This window comes from Oryzias latipes, chromosome 14 (assembly GCF_053564925.1).
Source record: "Oryzias latipes strain Hd-rR chromosome 14, Olatipes_Hd-rR_3.1".
NCBI lineage: Eukaryota > Metazoa > Chordata > Actinopteri > Beloniformes > Adrianichthyidae > Oryzias > Oryzias latipes.
The window spans coordinates 15,251,527-15,272,756 of NC_136250.1; the positions used below are offsets into that span (position 1 = coordinate 15,251,527).

The following is a 21,230-nucleotide window of genomic DNA, read 5'->3' on the forward strand; positions in this document are numbered from 1 at the left end:
AAGCCCATAGAATGATCCAACTGGCCTCAGATCTGAGCAGTAATTTGATTTAGCTTTAATTTAATAAAAAAGTGGCCTCCGGCAGCTAAAAAAGGAAACAATCTTGAGAGAGGTGAAAATAAGTTTTCTTACATAAAAATAATTCTTATAAAACCAGAAAGTGTTTAAATTGTTGCAGAACGTGTGCAGATGGAAAGCACTAGATAGTAGTAATATCTATGTAATAAGGATGAATAAATGTGTAAGGGTCCAATGCTTGGACATTAATTTCATCAGTAAACAACAATAACACAATGTTAGACTAAAGCCCCGAAGAATGAAAATCCCAAATCCTGCCTTTCACTGAAGCAGAATTTCTTTTTTTTATTGCTTTTAGCTTTAAATGAACAGTCAAATTCGAAATTTGTATCTGTGAAACAATACAAACAAATGCATTTTAACAAGATTTACACATATGTGTGGCAATTTTTGTTTTTAGTGCAGAAGGAAGTGGTTCATTTCTTTAAAGCTTGATTAATACAAAAGCAAAGAGCCACAACAAAAAATAGCAAGGGAGGAAAAGCTTTGAAATTCTGCTCTGCTCCTTCTTTCTCTTTCAGCTCTTCCCATCAGGGGTCACCACAGCGAAACAACCTCTCGTTCGAGAATGAGTCGCATGGTTAACTTGGCAATGTTTTACGCCCGTCCTGACGCAACCCTCTCAATTTATCCGGGCTTGGGACCGGCACAGAAGCAGAGAAGGGAATAGGGAGCAGCCCGGATTTGAACCCTGGTTTCGCCGCAAACCAGGGTTCGTGCAAACCCCCAAGAGCTAAACTGGCTCCCATTCTGCTCTGCCAGACTCTAAATATCATAAATGTCAACTGTTATTTCTTTTATTACTGTTTGGGGAATCACATATAAAACATACTTAAAATTATGTTTATATTCTACATGAAAAGACAATAAGAATGATCTTGACTGTAATAACAGAGATTCATCCAATCTGGTATTCCGTAAATTACATTTTTTTTTTAAGATTTAGTTGATCCAAGTATTTTATAATAATGCATATAGTACAGCAGAATTATCTGCCACACAATAGAAAAACAAGATTTAAAGAAAAAAAAGATTCTTATAGTTTAAAGGAATGAGATTTCAGATACGAAAGACTCAAGATACAGAAGAAAAATGATCAATTAAAGAAACCAAATCACTAATTACCTTAAAAAAATCAGTTGGAAAAAAATGCTACAAAAATATAATTATCATTGAACCTTGTTGCCTAATTCCTGGTCCCTGAGTTTAGAAATATGGCACAGACTTTCCAGTGTTTGTGTTATTTTAAAGAGACTGCTTTGTTGTAAACCACAAGTATTCTTATTTGCTATATTGCAGGTTTGTAGAGATAATGTTTTTATACAGTACATTTTTTTAACAGTATTGCTTTCACTCTTATTTTGCTTTCTTTTTAACCCTTGTGCTATCTTAGATGACCCCACCCTTACATTGATGTGTTCTTCCTACCATGACAAAGGTGGATAAAGGTGGAAAGATTTCATGTAATCCACGGACACCAGTGAAGATCACAAATCATTGAAGAAAAAAGGTTCAGTGCACTGTCTAGTGGGTCTAGATGACCCAACTCCCAATGGTAAAGTGCCTAGGATAGCACAAGGGTTAATGTAAACGGGACAAAAAAATGTATTTTCTTCTTTTATTATTATTGTTAATTAAATTTAAAAAGTACTTTAATAATGAATTCTTGTTGTGATGAGAAAAAACACAATGTGTGTATGATGTTATAGGCCAGTTACCCTCAACTTTTTGGCGTAGATTAAAAATATTCTAAATGTTACATGAGTTGCTAAAGTAACATGTGCAGCCAAAAAGATAAATTCTTGTTTACAATATTATCTCAAATATTATTATACATATTTTTTGAAAGAAATTTGCCAAATTATTCATTACTTTCATGGTAATGAAATGTATTCCTGTGAAAGATTTCTTCTTTTTTAAACATTTGAAATTGTGTTTTTAGTGCCACCATGTGGTCATATTCCATTATTGCTGCTGACTTGTCCTACAAAGCCTGTAACCAAATTACAGCTTTATAAATCCTAAATAAAGAAATGTCAAAATTCCAGGAATCATGCGTTTCTTAAACAGACACAACTGGCCTAGAAGTGTATGATTACTGCATTTTAAATATACTTCTGAAGGGAATAAAGTAGTTAGAGAAGCCAGAAGGACTGCAAAAAAAGGTCCTCATTTGAATAAAATAGATTTTTTATAGTCATAGCTAACTTTGTTTTAAACTGTTAAATGGAAAAAGGCAACTCTTAAGGAGTCCTAACTCTACATTATCTTAGTGTTGTATTTTGTTGGAAGAAAGTCATAATGCTACAATGTCATAATGAAGTATACATAGAAAAACTACAGTTATTACAAAAACACCCTTACATAAGGACAATAAGACAATTCAGAGATAAAATGTTGATTTATTTTCCTTTAAATATATCTAATTCAAATTTCAATGCAGTTTTCTTTTCACAATCTCATACACCTCAAAAATAGATGTAGACTAACTGTCTTACATGCAATTTTTCCTATTAACTTGTTAATTAGTGACACAGTCTACTGGGAAAGCAAAACCAGATGAGAGGAGAAAACCTTGTTTTTATTTTATTATGTAAAGTATGTTCAGGTGGATATAATCAATGCTTCATGAAAGTTTCTCTGGTTGTTGGATGTAGTTCAATTGAATAAATGATGGTTACATTAATTAGTTAGTAAACTTGCACAGCTCTTGTATTTAAAACATGCTAAACAGACAAAAAGGTATAGATTTTTATAAGACCCCTCTAAACCTTTCACAATTTCAAATCACTACAACAGATTTTCATTTTTTTCCAGTGTACTTTACTACTTTTAAGTACAACTTTTAATGTCATTTATGTGCTACAAATGCAATGTTTCTTGAAAAGGTGATATTCTGCACACTTTTTCACCTTTTTATTATTTTTCTTTTTCTTTTTTTCAGGATTAAATTAAAATTCAGGCAGGAAACAATCCGTCTAAAACTTCCTGTTGAAAAAAATGGTAAAGTAGCTCAGGCACAGTATATAAATGATTTTGTTGGACTAAATTATGTAGCAGTTTTCCTCAGTATGGTGTGGGTGTTGATGGGAAAAAAAAGTTTTCACTTCAAGAGAGAACTGTGTTGCAATACACTAGGCAAACATCATTTGGGTATGTTTTAATAAAATATAAACTTCTACAAAGTATCATGCAAAGAAAAAAACAATTGTGAATATTAGTCCAAGAGTACAAAAAGCAGGTTACAATATTTCAAAAGTCAGATTTTCCAGACTAAGTCTTTTAACAATTTCTTGCTGACTGAATGCATTTTTGGTGACACAACAGATGTGTCGGAGAGCGTGTTCCTGCTTGGCTGCTTCACCAAAGTCTCCTTCACTTGTTGGAATTTCAAAAAGAATAGAGCTCCAGATCAGATGTTAAGCAGCACTCAGTGAGATTTGCAGCAGTTATGTGCTGTTCCTTCAAATCACCAGCAAGGTAACCCATCCACGAGAATGAGACCTATGAAAGCTCGAGGCACTCTGCTAGACGCTAGACAAAGTAGTCTGTGCACCAGTTTGCTCTCCAGGTTAATCTTATTTCTCATTCAGAAGTGTCTCTAGTGCATAGGATTCCTTGCTCTGTTTTACAGTCTTCACTGCTATATTCCTAAAAAGAACGTCCCCAATTTTTTTGGAGGGTTTGATTGTTGACCTGCTATTTGTACTTTAGGATAAACGATTTTCTTGATAAAATTTTTTTTAAAAAAAGGGTAAAAATAAATAACCAGTCACCAAGTAAGTTCCCCCAAAAAGGAAGATATATTGAGTCAGTACAATTTGACTCTAGCTTAGGTTAAAATTTGTTAAAAATGAAAAAGAAGAAAAGAAAACAATTTTGTTTATTCTTGACACAGACTTTCAGCAATGTGGTAGTAAAACGTACAGGACTTCTGTTGGAGGTTGTTTTAAACCAACATTAAACCCAAAAACATTCAAATGTACAACATCCTCACATCTTTATACGTGAAATGATGAAAATATTATTATTCTAAAAAACATCCAATTTCCTTTACCAATTTGTCAGGAGCTATCTATTTTTTCAGAAAATGTTAAAACAATTTACCAGTTTTATTTTGAGATTGCGAAGTAAAAAAAAAAGTGGTTTTGTTGTACAAAAAATGTCATAATTAAAAGATTTTATTTTAAATATCTATTTTGTGTCATTTATTCATTTACACCTGGAATGAATAAGTTTAAAGCTCATTAGTCTAAAAAATTTCAAGTTATTTAAAAGTTTCATGTTAAGAACCCCTTAATCTGACACGACAATCTTCTTATTTAAAAAAGCTCATGTCAGCTTCAAAACCTAAATATACCAGTTGATTTGACTAAATTGCAAAGACTTATGAGAGATCAAACATTACAGGTAAATAAGGCAAATTAACAACCAAAGGCACCTAACTTTATTAGTCTGTACGCAGGTCGATGGTAAAAACGATCGTGCACAACCAGAGACTTAAGGACTAGAATGATAGCAGATCAGTCACATATTGTATTAATTCTAAACTGGAGTGAAAAAGTCTGCTTTGAATTGAAAATAAATGTACCTTTCTAATGAAAAATCTTCAGATTACTAATACTTCCAAAAAATGGCACCAAAAACATCTAGTTTGTGCAGTTCCTGGTTCAATTCCTAAGGTTAACTGATGCATATTTCGAATGGGGTACCAATCGCTTAAGTAACAGCTTTATACATGTAAGAACAAATAGAACAGGATTTTTTAAATGACCATTTTAACATTTCAAAAATAGTTTAAGCAACTATGAACTCGGTATGACCTAAGGTATGTCAGCCACATCTAAGGTTTACTGGTAATGTTAACAGGAAGTATCTGCCAAAAAAAACAACCATGTTTCAAAAACAGAAATTCAAATGACCACAGGTGATGACTTATGTATGCAAAAGATTATCTGAACACAAGGAAACAGATTGGTAAGATGAACAGAAAACCACATTGGATGTCACTACTGACATCCCAGAAAACTCTGACGGTTTATAAAGAAGGCTTAGACTTTATCTCCACTCCATTTGCGCTAAACGACAGCCTTCAGATTTCTTTATTAGATATTAACCTTTAATTATTGTGTACATTTCAGAGCCAAATGAAGAGAAATATGTTTTGAGTAAATTTCTGATAGACTAAAGGAGCAGGAATAAAACTATTCATTTAAAAAAAAAAAACTTTAAAGCTTTCTTTCATTAGGATATGAAAATGTTTCACAGCTAACTTCAGCAAATACATTAAAAAATCCTTTTGGTCACTGAGCTTTTCTGCTTGACCACTTCACCTCTGAGGCTTACCAACGTCCACAGTAACATTCACATAAAGAGGCAACCTTTCAATTGATAAAGTCTTATATGAGCAGCTGTTGAGTCCATCTGTTCTCCACACTTGAGGTGTTCGTGCTAACAATTTCATTCTGGAAAACAAACAAAAAGGAATATTTTCAAAGAAAGTCATAATAATTATACATCTGTTAAAAAATCTCCAATAATACAAATACATTTCTACTTAAATTTTCGTTAACATAAGTTTGTAGAATCTTTGAGGTACCTGATTACTTTGAAGCACAATTGGAGTGAAAGTAAATTCAGAAATACAATGCAGTGGGGCAAAAAGGTATTTTGACAGACACTGATTCTGCTAATTGTCCCACTGATCAAGATGAGAAAGGTCTATTGTCTGTATTTGTATGGGGAAAATCAGAAGTGTTTGATCAATACCAAATGTTGTATTGCTACTGTGTAATGTAACCCTGGATTCAATAAGGAGGAGTAGTCAAATGTTTCCTGTAGGTCCTCTCCAGTTATGAACATATTTTGGTCCATTCTTCCATGCAGATCTTCTAAAGAGCTGGGATGTTTTGGGGCTGTCGGGCTGGAAAACAGACTTACAACTCCCTCCACAGATTCTCTATTGAACTGACATCCAGAGACTGGCTAGGCCCCTTCAGAACTTTGAAAGGCTTTTAACGATGTCTCTCCATTGTTGCCCACATGATGTGTTTGGGGTCATTGTCCTGCTAAAAGATCCAGTCATGTTTCATCCTTAATGATTTCATCAGTGAGAACATTGAGAGCATCCTCAGTGCTCTCATTGATGAAAGGAGGTTTTTTCACCCCCAATATCCATCCATCCATCCATCCATCCATCCATCCATCCATCCATCCATCCATCCATCCATCCATCCATCCATCCATCCATCCATCCATCCACTTAACTCGATATATCCCCTTCAGGGTCACAAGGTTGCTGGAGCTTGTCCCGGCTACTGTTGGGCAAAGGCGGGGTACACCTTTGGGTTATATCTCTCTTCACGTCATTGACCAGTTTCCCTGTGTAATTTTAGCTGTTTCGCCATTATTCAAGATCATTTGTTGTATCCACCAGGTGAGATCTTGACTAAAGCTCCAGGTGGAGGAAGACTGTCAGTGGTAGTGTATGTCCTCCATTTTTTAATATTTGCTCCACCAAATGATCTCTTCTTTTCAAGCTTCTTGCATATTACAGATTTCATTTGTTCCCGTCTCGTTCAGGGGTAAAATCTTGTCCCTTGTGTCCTTAGACAGCTCATGGTCTTGATCATGGTGGAGAGGATGCAGTCTGACTGTTTAGAGGGGTGTGGACAGGTGTCTTGTACACAGATAACCAGTTCAAACAGGTTCAATTAATACAGGAATGGAGGATAGAAGAGCTTCTTAAAGAAGTAAAAGGTCTGTAAGGGACAGAATTCTTGCTTTGTTTGTAGGAGAAAATCATTTTCCGAACCATTATGATTTTTTTAATCATACAATGTGATTTCCTGCACTATTTTTTGACATTTTGTCTCTCACAGTTGAAGTGTCTCTATGATGAACATTCAGACCTCTCTCCTCTTTTAAGTGGGACAACTTGCAGAATCAGTGACTGACAAATACTTTTGCTGCCCTGTAAATACCTGGCAGACAATGAATGAAACTTGTCATTTGTTAACATGACTAACACACTGATCTCCAACAGACAAGCTGTCAATAAACTGAGAATAATTGTTTATGTCTGCAAGTTTATTAAATCTGCAAAAAACTCTAGGATGTAGAGGAGAGAAAATCTCCTAATTCTGTAGCCGCAGAGATTGTACATTTATTTTCCATTAAAAAAGGAGAAAACGAACATTAGTATATGACTCTTTGCAAGATTCATATTCCTCCTTAGTTGGCAGGAGAGCAGCGGTTGGGGGAACCAGCAGTTTCCTGCAGTACATTGTGTTTCAGTGTCCTGTTGGTTATTTTTTTCCAGTGCATTCTTTCATGTTGTGTTCTCTTTGATTTCACTGGAACTGTGTTAGTCAAAAAATTCCATAATATTAAAACAGTTAGACTTGCTTGGTGAGTCTTATTTAGACCTGCCAGCAGCATGACACGTGATGCTGTAGTAGACACGTGATGCTGTAGTATCGCGAGAGCCGACGAGAGGAGTGTGGTGAGTTTACTTGGCGGCGCGTAAGTTGTGAACAAACATTTTTGATTTATTTTACTACACCGCCATATTTAAATAATCCAGAAAGTTAAAAAATAAAAAAATCTGAAAAAGTTTGTCAAGCATTTGCCAGCCTGGATGACCTGGAGGACCTGGAGGATCTGGAGAATTACATCGACGAGTGTTTCAATACCTGCCTCATGAAGAAATCCAACACCGCCACTCCGTCCACCAAACGCAACCGTCCCGAAGACTCCCCGGGGGCTGCCTCCTCCCCAGGCAGCAACATGAGTGATATCCTGGATTCAATTGATAAAAGGCTCTCCAGCCTTGATTGCCGTTTAAATCTGCTGGAGATCCTCCATAAGGAATTCCAGGGTCTGCGAGAGTCTCTGGAGTTCAGCCAACAGCAGGTGCAGGAGCTCGCAGCGGAGAACCAGGCCCTCAGAGAGACCGTCAAGATCATGGCCAACGACACCGCCCGTCTCTCTGAGGAAAACCGATCCATCAAAGAAACCCTCCTGGATCTTCAGGCGAGGAGCATGAGGGACAATCTAGTGTTCGCAGGGATTCCAGAAGAGGCAGGAGAAGTCCCGGAGAACATTGTTAAGTCCTTTATAGAGGTCCACCTGAAACTCCCCAAGGAAGAAGTCCAGAAGATCTCCTTCCACAGGGTTCACCGGCTCGGAGGAAAGAGGCCGGACAATCAGCGTCCCCGTCCTATTGTTGCTAAATTTGAACATTATAAACAAAAAATGCAGGTAAAAAGCAGAGGGCGAGAGCTAAAAGACACACATTATAGCGTGAATGATCAGTTTCCAGGCGAGATCCTCCGCCGGCGGAAAATCCTCTTCCCGCTGAGGAGGAAGCACCTGTCTGCTGGAGCACGCGCGGTGGTTGCTGTTGATAAACTTTTTGTGAATGGTAAGCTGTTCCGGGACCCAGAGGTAACACCCTGGCTGTGCTGAAGGCTTTCAGAGGCGCACTGACATCTGCGCTGCCCAGAAGAAACCCGCAAACTTATTTAACTAGGAAATAATCGGATCATCAATAATCCACACCTCTCAGGAAAAGTGTTTTTTCTTTCTCTCACATTCATGTTTCTGTTGTTGTTTCGTTGTTTTTGTTTTTTGTTCTTTCTCTTTTCCTCTCTCTTTTCTCTTGTCCCCCCCCCTTCCCATTTCCTCATATGTGAATCAGGTAAAGTCAACGCAACCACGGTAAGTATTTATTTATGCACGGAACGGGCGCGCGCGCATACTAGCGCGCATAAGAGCATGCACACGCGATCCCGCACACACACGTTGATAAACTGCAAAAAGCTCACTTAGGCTCACACAGGACGCACGCAACATGCAGCTCACAGCCAAGACACGTTCACCCACAACGCACAGCGCTTGTCAGTGTAGCAGAAACGCACAGCGTGCACGCGCACACGGACGGGCACACGCACTATTTAGCCTTGCACTCTCCCAGTTAGAACAGCTATGAACAGTCTTAACATCGTTAGCTGGAATGTGCACGGACTTGGTTCTGGGCCAAAGAGACTGAAAGTGTTAAATCACCTGAATGATCTTAAAGCAGATATAGCTCTGCTGCAGGAGACCCATTTATCTTTATCAGCTGGTCAACTCCTGTGCTGTTCCCAGTATCCAGCTATGTATTCTGCCAGTTTCAACTCCAAACAAAGAGGGGTTGCAGTTTTGATTAATAAAAATGTTACATTTACTCATAAGGATACAGTTACTGACCCAGAAGGCAGATTTGTAATCATTAATATATCCAGTCAGAATAAGGACTATTGCATCGCCAGCATCTATGGCCCTAATGTTGACGACTCTTCCTTCTTTCACAGATTCTTCACCTCACTCTCAGCTCACTCTGACTCCACAATCATTATAGGAGGAGACGTCAACCTGGTTTTGGACCCTGAACTTGACAGACTCAGCACAGCAGCAAATCAGCGTACATGGCAGTCTGCAAGTATTCTAAAGCAGTACATGAATGATCTGGGTCTCTGCGACGCGTGGCGCTCATGTCATCCAAGCACTAAGGGGTTCACCTTTTTTTCTCCAGCTCATCATTCACACTCTCGTTTAGATTATTTATTAGTCAGTAATTCCCTTTTGAAAGAAATTAAAAGTTCCAACATTCATCCAATTATTATCAGTGACCATGCACCAGTTTCTGTTACTATTTCAAGGGAAGTACCCAGACCCTCGGGTTCAACCTGGAGGTTTAATACATCTCTGTTAAAAGACCAGGAATTTATTGAATTCTTTAAAAAAGAGTGGGCAACCTTCTTAGAATTCAACAATACTTCTGAAATATCACCAAGTATTCTTTGGGAAGCAGCAAAAGCAGTCATGAGAGGGAAAATCATCTCTTATTCAACGCATAAAAAACGCAAAGAGAAAGCAGATTTATTAGAATTAGAAAATAAAATCAAAACTCTGGAGACTGCTTATGCTGCTTCTGCACAGGAACACATACTGGGAGATCTGAAAAATTTAAAGCTGCAGTTAAATGACATCATCAATAAACAAACACAATTCCAGATACAAAGGCTTCGACTGGAAAGATACGAAAACTCAAATAAATCTGGCAAATTTCTAGCTAATCAGCTTAAAATTAATAAAGAAAAATCAACAATCACTTCTATTATGGACCAAACAGGGAATGTCACCCATGACCCGGTAAAAATTAATAATGCGTTTAAAGACTTTTATCAAAACTTATACACTCCACAGATCAATCCATCAGAACAAAGAATCAACTCATTTCTCAACAATATAAACCTGCCCAAGTTAAACGAAGATCAAACCACAAATTTAGACTCTCCGCTCTCGCTGTCTGAGCTTCATGAAGCTCTGTTACTTATGCCTAACAGCAAAGCACCAGGACCCGACGGCTTTCCTGCAGAGTTTTATAAGGAATTCTGGGAACAACTGGCACCAACGTTTTATAAAACGGTAAAATTTATCAATGAAAGCCAATCTCTACCACCTAACATGAACTCTGCCAACATTATCCTTCTTCTAAAACCAGACAAAGACCCCACGAGTCCTTCAAGCTATCGCCCCATTTCTTTAATTAATGCAGATGTAAAAATTATCTGCAAAGCACTAGCACAGAGAATAGAAAAAGTCACTCCTCACATAATTGACTTTGATCAAACTGGATTCATCAAAGGCAGACACTCGGATGATAATGTCCGCAGACTCGTTAACATAATAGACTTTGCCACCATCAAAAACCAGGAAATGACTATACTATCACTGGATGCTGAAAAAGCCTTTGATAGAGTAAACTGGAAGTTCCTCATTGCTGCCCTCCATAAGTTTGGGTTTGGAGAATCATTCATCAATTGGATCAAAATATTATATCACAACCCCAATGCATCAGTTAGAACTAATAAACAGACTTCCAACAGGTTTTTTCTTGGAAGAGGAACTAGACAGGGTTGCCCACTCTCCCCCTCTCTTTTTGCAATATTTATCGAGCCTCTAGCTGCAGCAATAAGACAGAATGAGAGTATTAAAGGAATTAAAACCAAACACAGCCATCATAAAATTAGTCTCTATGCAGATGACATATTACTGTTTTTAAGTAATATACATTCTGTAAATGAAACGGCAACAATCATTAATGAATTCTCTTCTATATCAGACTATTCCATTAATTGGAATAAATCTGTTTTATTACCACTGAACAGTAATGCGGAGCAAGGACTCACAATACCAGTTAAAACAGGAAATATCAAATATCTAGGTATTTATTTTTCCCCCAAAATATCAGAACTGGTGCAGCTAAACTACACCCCATTACTGAAAAACATACAGGACGATCTAACACGCTGGACCAACCTGCCTCTGTCCCTTATGGGCAAGGTAGCCACGGTAAAAATGAAAATCTTACCCAAAGTTAATTATCTCTTCTCAATGATTCCCACACAACCGCCATTAAAATGGTTCAAAACATTAGACTCATCCATATCAAGCTTTCTATGGAACAATAAACCTGCAAGAATTAGTCTAAAAACTTTAAAATCTGCAAAAAGCTGTGGAGGATTAGAATTACCTAACTTCCACAATTACTTTCTTGCAAATAGATTACAATATATCCTAAAATGGTTAAAAAATAATCCAGAAACTAACTCATGGTTAGACTTGGAACAGGCGTTATGTGGAAAGATCAACCTGTCAGATCTTCCATTTATTAGCCAAATAGTTAAAAAACAGGATTGTTTCAAAAGTATTAATATAAATGCCACTTTAACAGCCTGGTGGGAATTTCTCAAAATATCAAAATCATCAATTCAACCGTGCAAAATGACACCCATCTGGAACAACCCAGACATCCTCATAAACAAAAAAATTATCCACTTCCCAGCTTGGCAAGCAGGGGGCATAAAACAACTAGAGCACATAATTATTGATAGAAGATTCATAACTCCCCAGGAACTTCAAGACAAACATGGAATATATAACTTCTTGGAATATCAGCAACTTAAATCAATTATTACTAAAAAGTTTAAATACAGAGACAACGATTTAAAGCTACCAGATGTAGTTACCACTCTGATCAATTTCTCAATGAATAAAACTCTCTCCAAAATATACAAACTTTTATGCAATTTAGATAACAATATTTCACTTCCGACAACAAAATGGGATGCGGATTTAAGCATCAGCACAGATGAAAGTTTTTGGTCAGAACTTTGTCTAAACACCTTTAAAATGACAAAAAGTCCAAATCTGCAGCTAATCCATTTCAAAACTCTTCACAGAATTTACTACACTGGACAGAGGATGTTCAAGATGGGTCTCAGTAACTCAGACATTTGTCAGCACTGTGACAGTAATCTACCCGACAATTACATGCATGCACTATGGTTCTGCACGCCTGTCCAGGCTCTCTGGCAGCAGGTATGTGCCGATTTATCAGTCTGGCTTAAGGTTCCAATCACAGCTTCACCGTCACTTTGTGTGCTTGGTGACATGAGTGCCATCGATGTAGAAGGAGGATTAGCATCTATCATTTTCATAACTCTTTGCATTGCTAAAAAAACTATTTTAATAAATTGGAAAAGCAAAAAAAATATAAATATAAGTCAACACAGAAATCTGCTGCTTGATCATATCAGCTTGGAAAAAATGTCAGCCCAAAGTTCAAGTAACTTCGAAAGAATTCGGTCTCTCTGGTCTCCCATAGCTAACTCCGTGACTTAGGGGGTGGGGGGGGCCTGGTCGTCGCTGCTCCTTGCCCTTCTGCCGTGGGCTGGGGTGGGGGTCGGGGCCTCCGGTGCCTGGCGGGGGTTGTTGGGGGCTCCGTTGGTCGGGGGATCGGGTCCGGCGCCTGGGTGGGGCGGGCTGGGGCGCTGCGTGGTCCTTTGGGCTTGGGTGTGGGGGTGCGTGGTGGGGGGGTGGGGTGGTGGTCTGGCCTGGCTTGGGGGGGTGGTCCCTTTGCCTGTGCTGGGGGGGGTCGGCGGGGGGCGCTGCTCGGGGGGGGGGGCCCAGCGGCACTGGATGGGCTTCCCATCTACGCCTGGGGCTGGGATCGGCCCTTCCCTGGCTCTGGGGCGGGACGGGACAACCCTCTTGGGGCCCCCGGTCGCTCTGGGTGTCCTCCGCTTCGGCTGCGGGGTCTGGGGGTGGGGTGGGGTGGGGGGTCTTGTCGGCCCTGACCTGTGGGGGGGCATTCTGGGGGGGGGGGGGGGTCCACTATTGGTACGGGGCAGGGGGGTTTGACGGGTCGGGGTCTCCGCTGAGGCCATCGGCGGTTTCCCCGGCCGGTTGGCTGCCTCGGTCCCGTCGAGGCCTGACCAGAGCTCTTCTAGGGCCGGCGTTTGGGGGTGGGGGCCTGGGCTTGCTCCGGGGGGGGCCGGCGCTTTCTGGCTCCTCTCTCTCTGTGTGGGGGGGGTGGTGCTGGGCCTGGGGTGTCGGCGCCTCCGGGGGTGGGGCCCCTGGGCTGGGTGGGCCTGGCCCCCTTGCTGGGGGGGGGGCGGGGGACAGCTGTTTGACCACCGGGGGACAGTCTATCAGCTGTCCCCAACTTACCCCCTTCCTCATATAACCTCATAATAGGGTGAGGGGGTGGGGGGCTTAGCCTGCGATGAGCCTTGGGGGGGGGTTTACTAGGCAGTGGCCCCCCTCCTATGGTTGCCGTATGGAGTGGGCCCCCCCTCTTTCGGTTTTATTTGCACCTTAGACATGTAGGGCCCTTGGTAGGGGGGGTGCTTGGACATCACTGCCAGCAAGCAGCGGATGTCCTCCTGGCACCCTACCCGCCAATTTTAACCGCACCTTAGACATTTAGGGCCCCTTGGTGGGGAGGGTGAGGGGACGTCACTGTGAGTAATCAGGAGATGTCCCCTTAGTGCCCTACCCGCCAATTTTAACTGCACCCCCCTTAGTACACACACCCCTCCCCCCTCAATATATACATCCCAACATAAACACACACACATGCACACACACACCATCTCAAACACACATACACGCACACACAATTTGCAAGGAAGGTGGGACCTGGGTCCATCTGTCCCCTGCCTCTTCCCTGGTGGGGGGTGCGGGCCCCCCTTTGCAACGGTGGCCGTGTCCCCGGGGTGCCGGCTTCCTGGGCCCGGCGGTGCTCTCTCCCCGCGGGGGGGGAGTTCACATTACATCTGAGCCGGGGGTGTCTGGTTCCTGGGGGGCGGGTTCTGGTCCTTGCTCCTGAGTGCTGGGCCCCGCCAAATTTCCAACTGTGGCCGAGCCTGGTCGGGCCATATTTATAACACCCCTTGTGGGCCCTCTTTTTTTTCCCCGGGGTTCCCCCCTCCTGGGCGGGGGCGGCGGGCCCCCTGCCTCGCTCCTCCCTGGACCAACCGTGGGCCGGGCGGATGGTTGCCTGGAGTGCGGAGCGGGTCTCCCTTGGGGGGTCCTGGCTCGTACCTGGGGTTGGGGCGGGGGGATGCCCGGAACTCCTGGGTGGTGGTGGGGTGCTCGTTTGGGGCTGTGGGCGTCCTTCTCCGGTGGGGCTCTGCGTTGGGTTCTCCCGGCGCGGCGGGGGGGCTGCTCTCCTGGTTGGGCTGGGGCGGCGCTCTCTTTCCCTCCGTGCTTCCCTGGCCTCTGGCTCTGGGGGCCTTGCGGCGGCCCTGCTGGCCCTGGCCTGGGTGGCGGGCTTGGTCGCCCGGGCGGCGGTTGTTCCCTGCCGGTTCCCGTGTGGCGTTGGGGGGATTCCGGCTGCCGCTGCTGCTGCGGTGGGGGTCTTGGGGTGGGGATGGCTGGGCACTCTCCCTCCTTCTTTTCACGTTCCACCATCCATTTTAGAAGAACATAAAACCTCACCTGAGCACTGGTGTTAGCTCACCTTTGCACTAATAGCTTGCATGACTGAATGACTGAAATATTTCACACTAGCTGGTTATCAGGCATAAGTATGCGTGTGAACACTATCTGTTTTGTGTACATGTCGACAGGTGGACATTTTTGCAGCTAGCAGGTGTGTTTATAACATTTGAGTGTGTGTGTGGACAGGCCCCGCCCTTTTTGTACTGCATTTGAACCTTACCATAATGATTAACAACCAGTAAACTTGTTGCTGTATGCTGCTTCATGGTCTTATCCCCCTTCCCCTCCTATTATCACCCCCTACACCCCCCTCTCTCTAGCGTCCCTCTCTCTTCTTCCCCTCTTTCCTTTTCCGTCCGGTCCAACACCAAAGATTTTCAGACATGATTGAAATTAATAAAGTTTGGCCTCAATTACAAAAGGGGTTTATTCAGACATACCTTTGGTTTGTCAGAAGATTAATAACCCCTCTTGTTAAAGCAAAATATGTCCAACACAAGAGGCCCTCAGCTCTCGTCTGTCTGCCCAGCTGTTGGACAGGACAAGTTAAAAAAAAAAAAAAAAAAAAAAAAAAAAAAAAAAAAAAAAAAAAAAAAAAAAAAAAAAAAAAAGACCTGCCAGCAGCATAAAAAAACGCTTCCGCTTTCCAGCTTATAATTGCAGCACTGCTTCATTCCTTCATAAGCCTGCCCTTGTTAATATTTCACATTAAAAGGAAGTAAAAAATAGACTTCAAAGAGGAAAAAAGTAATCTTCCACTCTTTATCTGCTTACCTGTCTTTATTTATCTGATTGCCGCTGTCGCGTTTATGAAACACCATGGTGTACCGCCCGACATCAGCAGGAGGCCTTAAGATTTCCATTCTCTGCAGCTGGACCCTGTGTGACCCAGAAGCAACCATCACAGAAGAAAATTAGGAGAAATTATCTTCCTTCACTTAAAAAAAAATGCAACAATGTATATCATAAAACCTCATGAAATCTGTCTCACCTGATGCGAAGGTCATCATCTTCTCCACCCCAACCCCAGTAAGTGTTTGAGAACCCATTCACCTTCAAGAACTGCTCTCTGGACAAAGCAGTGACCCCACCAAAGTAACCGCTGTACCGCAACCTGTGGAAGGACAGTTTCATGACACAAAAGCCACCGACTAAAATACCTCTGCTAACTGCTGAGGGAACAGACATAATAGTCTTAAATTTCTGGCGTGAAGAGTTTCACTTAGACTCACTTGTAACCCGTGGCATTCCTGCCAACCACCAAGTGTTTGGGGTGTTTGTCACACATGTATAGGTTGTGGTCATTTTCAGGAACCAAATCCACATCATGGAAGACAAAGCAGTCCCAGTTGAAGTCTTTTAAGGCCTCCAAGTACCCAATATTTAGTAACTTGGCTCGGTTAAAGGTCACATCACCGGTCTTTGTAAAACAGAAACGAACAAAACTCAAGTCAAACGCTGCAAGTGCAAATGTTTTATGGTCAAACTCTTTGTTCATTCATAAAAGCTTGGGGGTAAAAACAGTTTAAAAAAAACGAAAAGTTCAGATAAGCAAAACATTTTCATTTGAGAGAGAAAAACTGTTGGATTGTTTTTATTGCTCTAAGTTTAGTTTTGCCTCTAAATGATGGTGGCAACCATCAATCTTCTCTGTGGTAGACCTAGACACAATAATCAGCCTATGACTGAGCACAGCTGGACAAAGAGTGACCTAGCTCTTTGGTGCTAAAGTGTTAAGATTGAAGGAGCCCTTCTTCTCTTTCTCATGTATTTGTGGACCCCTAAGAGGGTTGATTAGTACAGGTGCTACTGGTCTTTTAGCTGTCCGTGCCCGTAGTACGTTGTGGAGAGGATGGCTGCATCTTAAGAGGAGCACAGGTGTGTCTTGCAGTTTTCTTGAGGCTCGTGCAGCCACCTCAAGAAAGGTCATAAAGACCAATGAGCTTTTTCCCCCTATGGAATCATAATAACCATGACTGTGACTCCGCCAAATTCAGAATTAATGTTGGAAGTATCTAATCAACACCCAGCTCCATTCTTCCAGCTATCTTTTATAAGCACATTTTGAATGAGGATCACAAAATGAACTACCATTTCCAGCTTAAATCCAAATTGCTGACGATGAATCAGTCAATAAACGAAGATTTACAAGGAGATAAAGAGAAATCCAAATGATATAGCTTCCACGTACTCATTAAGTGCCAAATGGTTCTCAAAACTAAAATATGCTTTAGTTGTATATAACATTTTTAGCTGACTGAAGACAAAAACGTTTTGAAATTACACAATGATTTCATTATTTGTTTTTACCCTATGCTTACATTATTTGAAATGCCCCGGTAGCAAATAGAGCGCCCAAACTTCTAAACTGCTCAATAACAGACAGACTATGCATGGGCGTAAACACACACCTGCTGGATAATGTAAATGGCATAGTGCAGTTGCTGCCGCTGAAGAAAGGAGTGCAGGTGATGCAGAAGGTAGAGGAGGTGCTTCTCTCGGTCGCGGTGAGGAATGAGGATCGCCACACTCTGTCTGGCTGTGCAGTTGGGGGGCTCATACTCTCCCCTGCTCACATCGGCGTTTTCCATCTCGACATCCTTTAGTTTCAGAGCTGGGTCGAAGGTCAGGTTCACAGAACCTTCTGCACAAATATTCCAAAATATATTCAGAATTATTAAACTTGCTTTTTTTTCTTTTTCAAATTGACATTTTTTAATTAAATGCCAGAACATGAAATAATCATCAGCAATTGCTTAATTAGAACTCTGACATCCACTTACTGAGTAATGGAGACGTCTCTGGGCATTGGATTTTCTGTGAAGGCTTTAAGAGGTCGGGTAATAAAGTCAGAAAGTCAACGTCATCTTTGAGTTTATATTTCCTGAGAGCGTATTCTAATAGGGTTGGAGGAACCACAGTGCGTTTGGAAGTCTCGCCAGAATAGGTTGCTATCCACGCCAGCACCATGAGCGAAACAATGAGCAGTGCGAAATATTTCCCTCTGCGTGAAACCATGCTGACAATCCCGTAGCAGCCCATGGCAATCTGGTTATGCTAAAGAAATAGTGATGGCCAGGAAAAGTACAGTCTATGAGGTTTAAGATTCTTCTTCTCTGATGTAACTTTTAGCAAAAATAGTCAGCGACAAATCATCCCATGGTGGTAAAACTGGACGATTTAGGACGAGTCAAGGTTTTTATGACCATTTTGAAAGATGGAGAACTTAGTGGGGCAAATCCATGGCTGGTTCCAAAAGTATTTTCAGCACCACCAGTATCCAAAAAACTGTAAATAAATATAGATAAAAAATGTGATTATTACCAAGAGATGACACAGCAGAATAACAATATTACTAACATTTAATAGCGTAAGACCACTGGAAAAAAATAGAGGTGTAACAATAATCAACTTAATCAATCCATTTATATTCCTACGATCCAACCAGATTGATCTGTCTGAGTAAAGTAGTTCATCGAATCGAATTGAATCAACCTATACCATCATAAAACATTTTAAATAAAATAAATCTGTTATAATCAATATTGAAAAATACTCTTTGGATTGAGTAAATTGGATCTTTTAAAATGAACCAATATCGACTAGGAATCGTATCGGCAATCACAAATTACTATAAAAATCACATCGTTCGTTGTTCAAATGAACTGTTGCAACCTACCAAACAAGGAGTCTTTATTCTTCTTTTTACCTGCAATTTCTATATAGCAGCAAAAGTCTGCAGCATTTTTTTATATTGCATTTATATTTTTTATGAGGACAATCAGCTCTCTTCTTTAGAAGTTTTTCACTTTGGTTTTTGTACATCTGACAGCATAAAACTGTTAAATACATTGTTTTTTAATAAACAACAAAACAAAAATATGTTGCCCTTAAAATGGCCCTTGGATTTAGTGTAAAATGTGCTGTTTTGTGCTGTTTCTGACGACATTGGATGATGAATTGATACTATTTCCAAATCCAGAACGACATAAATTTATTTAAGCAACAAGGATAACATTTTATAAATGTATAACAAACCAGACAAACAAAAATCATGTGTAACCCAAAGCAGCTCCATGAATGAACAATAGAAAGTGTGTTTAAAAGTTTTAACTTTGCCTTGCGCCTCCCTTGATCAACATCAGTTGAATCCTTCTTGTGAGTGCATCCTTAAAAGGTCCTGAAGTTGATTGAATGAGCACTAGAACAAATATCCCAATAGAATAAAAGCTTTCCATGACAGAAGGAGGTAATGGAAAGTGGCCTTTTTTTAGTGTCAACCCCATGAAACTCAACTGGCAGTGAAAGACGTGCCAAATGTGTAAATGGAGCTAGACGTATGAAGTTGTAACTTTCCTCTAAACGTTTTACTCGTGTTTATATGACCTCTGTCTGCTGCTTCTGGTTTTATCTGGTTAGCTGGATTCGCTCTGGTATCTATCTGTTGTCACCGCGACACTTCGCACATCATGTCAGATATAAACCTAAACCCCCCCAGATAAACCTGCGAGCAACCTGACAATAGATTAAACACCAAATCGCTATTAAATTGAACTGTGATGAGTCCGGTTACACAACAAAACTCCACTGTTATTAGCAACATTCAACCGCAGACATTACGACGGCTAAACAATATAGCAACAGACACATCACTAAACTACTACTAATTGCTTAGAGATAACATTACACTTACCTTTTCGGACTTACAGTTAGACCAAACTATGTCGTTTAAAGCCACCAAAACACGCGGTGTGTTCACCGACGATAGAATTTCCTTGGTTTTTAATTTCTTCTTCCTGCAATGTAGTTTATCACATACATGTCATGCGTGGACTTTAAAAAATGAGGTTGAGTGAGAACGCCAAAAAAATGTGAAGAACTGTTCCAGTTAACTCTGTCAATCTAAAAATACATTTTAGAACAGTTTCCGCTTCCCGTAAACCCAGATTTCTAATCTTTTGACGACAATAATAATAATAAATGTTTATTATGCAGTACTTAAATTGATGTACTTACGATAAGGTAGAGTCCGGTGTCGCTTTGATGGTGAAGGAGTATGTAACGGACAGGATGTGAGCTCAGGCTGCGCAGTCCCGTTTTACACACAGACTTCCGGTTGTTATTTTTCAAAACAAAAGCTGTTCACATTTGTTCTTTTATTCTTTTTTTTTTTTTAATCTACTCCCATGAAAATTGCGTTTTGTGTTTTTAACTTGTTGTTATAGCATTTTCTGATAATAAAGGACATATATTAAAGAAATTAAGCTCAAAATTACATTTCTGAGTGTTTCTTTTTCCAAATCATTGTGAATCAGGATGTGGCAGGCAGAGGGCCACTAATTAATTTCACTTACTTAGTGGCCCACCAGCTGCTCACCAGCTGCTTCATCAGCAGAGGGCTGATAAAAGCCCTTCCCTCACTGTCGGAGTCTTGAATCAGCCTGAGTTCAGTGTTACTGCTGCTCCAGGTTGGACTGGCTGAGTGCAGCATTAGGCTGCCTAGCGCGGGCCTTTATTGCTGAGGGTAGCTGGAAAAAAGCTCCTCAGCAATGGTAGTGAGCTCCCTGATGGAAGGATTAGGTATTGATTGGCTGTGTTTTGGCACACACCATAACCGGATCACAGGCAGTATTGGCTGCTTGTGCGACTCCTGTCAGTCATCCTCCTAAGCTGCGCGAGCAGGTATTTTCCTGCTGTTTTGTGCATCTCCATTTTGGATGCTGCTTGCGCGTTGGGGATTCGGTGCATTGGACTTTTGAGCCACCTCATCATGTCTCCTAGACTCGCCAGATGCCACCGGGGTCTATCGTTTTCCTATAACGGACGGGCATCAGCCGCTACCGGTGTTTGCTGTTGGGTGCAGCCCACAGGCATCAGGACTTTGTGCAGAGTCTGGGAATGCGCACCACTACAGCTGCAGGAGTGATGACCTATCCATTATTTATGGTGTAATTAGTGTTTTAAGGTGTCTTGTGTTTCCTTTAGCCTAGGTATTTTAATAACATTTTTGTAATAAATATTTGAATATTTTCCTAAAGTACTTGTGTCGGAGAGTCCTGCGCTTGTTTGATTTTTGGTTTTCTGGTGGCGTCACTCGGGAGCAACTGGGGAAACCAAAATGCCACAAGGAGCAGAGGAGTTGCAAAAAAGAAGATTGTAGCAGTGAAGTAAGACTTGCTTCCTACTCCGCTCCATTCTGATGCACACACTAGTAGATGTCTAGATCCATATCTTTGGCTCAAAACTGAAGAGGTGAATTCATATTGAACAACCGCTGCTCTGCAGAAACTGCCCCAGAAACGTTTTTTATTTATTTA

At 41.0% G+C, this 21,230-nt stretch overlaps 1 protein-coding gene across 2 annotated transcripts; it reads right to left on the bottom strand.

Annotated features, from left to right (window-relative positions):
- Window positions 1–3,223: 3,223 nt before the first annotated feature.
- Window positions 3,224–20,064, bottom strand: b4galt4 (UDP-Gal:betaGlcNAc beta 1,4- galactosyltransferase, polypeptide 4). 2 transcript variants are annotated; one of them, XM_020708897.3, is made up of 8 exons: window positions 19,930–20,064; window positions 19,607–19,709; window positions 17,697–18,201; window positions 17,325–17,557; window positions 16,146–16,333; window positions 15,905–16,027; window positions 15,688–15,792; window positions 3,224–5,543 (listed from the first exon to the last, which is right to left on the bottom strand). In XM_020708897.3, exons 3-8 carry the CDS (start codon window positions 17,953–17,955, stop codon window positions 5,408–5,410), a joined length of 1,044 nt encoding a protein of 347 aa, XP_020564556.1. In that variant the 5' UTR covers window positions 17,956–18,201; window positions 19,607–19,709; window positions 19,930–20,064; the 3' UTR covers window positions 3,224–5,407. The 2 variants fall into 2 exon arrangements, 1 of the variants encoding a protein (XP_020564556.1); XR_013647371.1 differs by lacking the exon at window positions 3,224–5,543 and adding an exon at window positions 7,394–7,505 and having other exon boundaries at window positions 15,528–15,792.
- Between the last annotated feature and the right edge of the window lie 1,166 nt (window positions 20,065–21,230).

Bases quoted from the DNA above. Each gene is read 5' to 3' on its own strand.
- b4galt4 (XM_020708897.3), bottom strand. From the start codon at position 17,955: ATGGGCTGCTACGGGATTGTCAGCATGGTTTCACGCAGAGGGAAATAT. The intron at 17,558-17,696 runs GTAAGTGGATGT...ATATTTGTGCAG, and splicing joins AGAGACGTCTCCATTACTCA to AAGGTTCTGTGAACCTGACC. The intron at 5,544-15,687 runs GTAAGCAGATAA...TTTGTTTTCCAG, and splicing joins AATCAGATAAATAAAGACAG to AATGAAATTGTTAGCACGAA.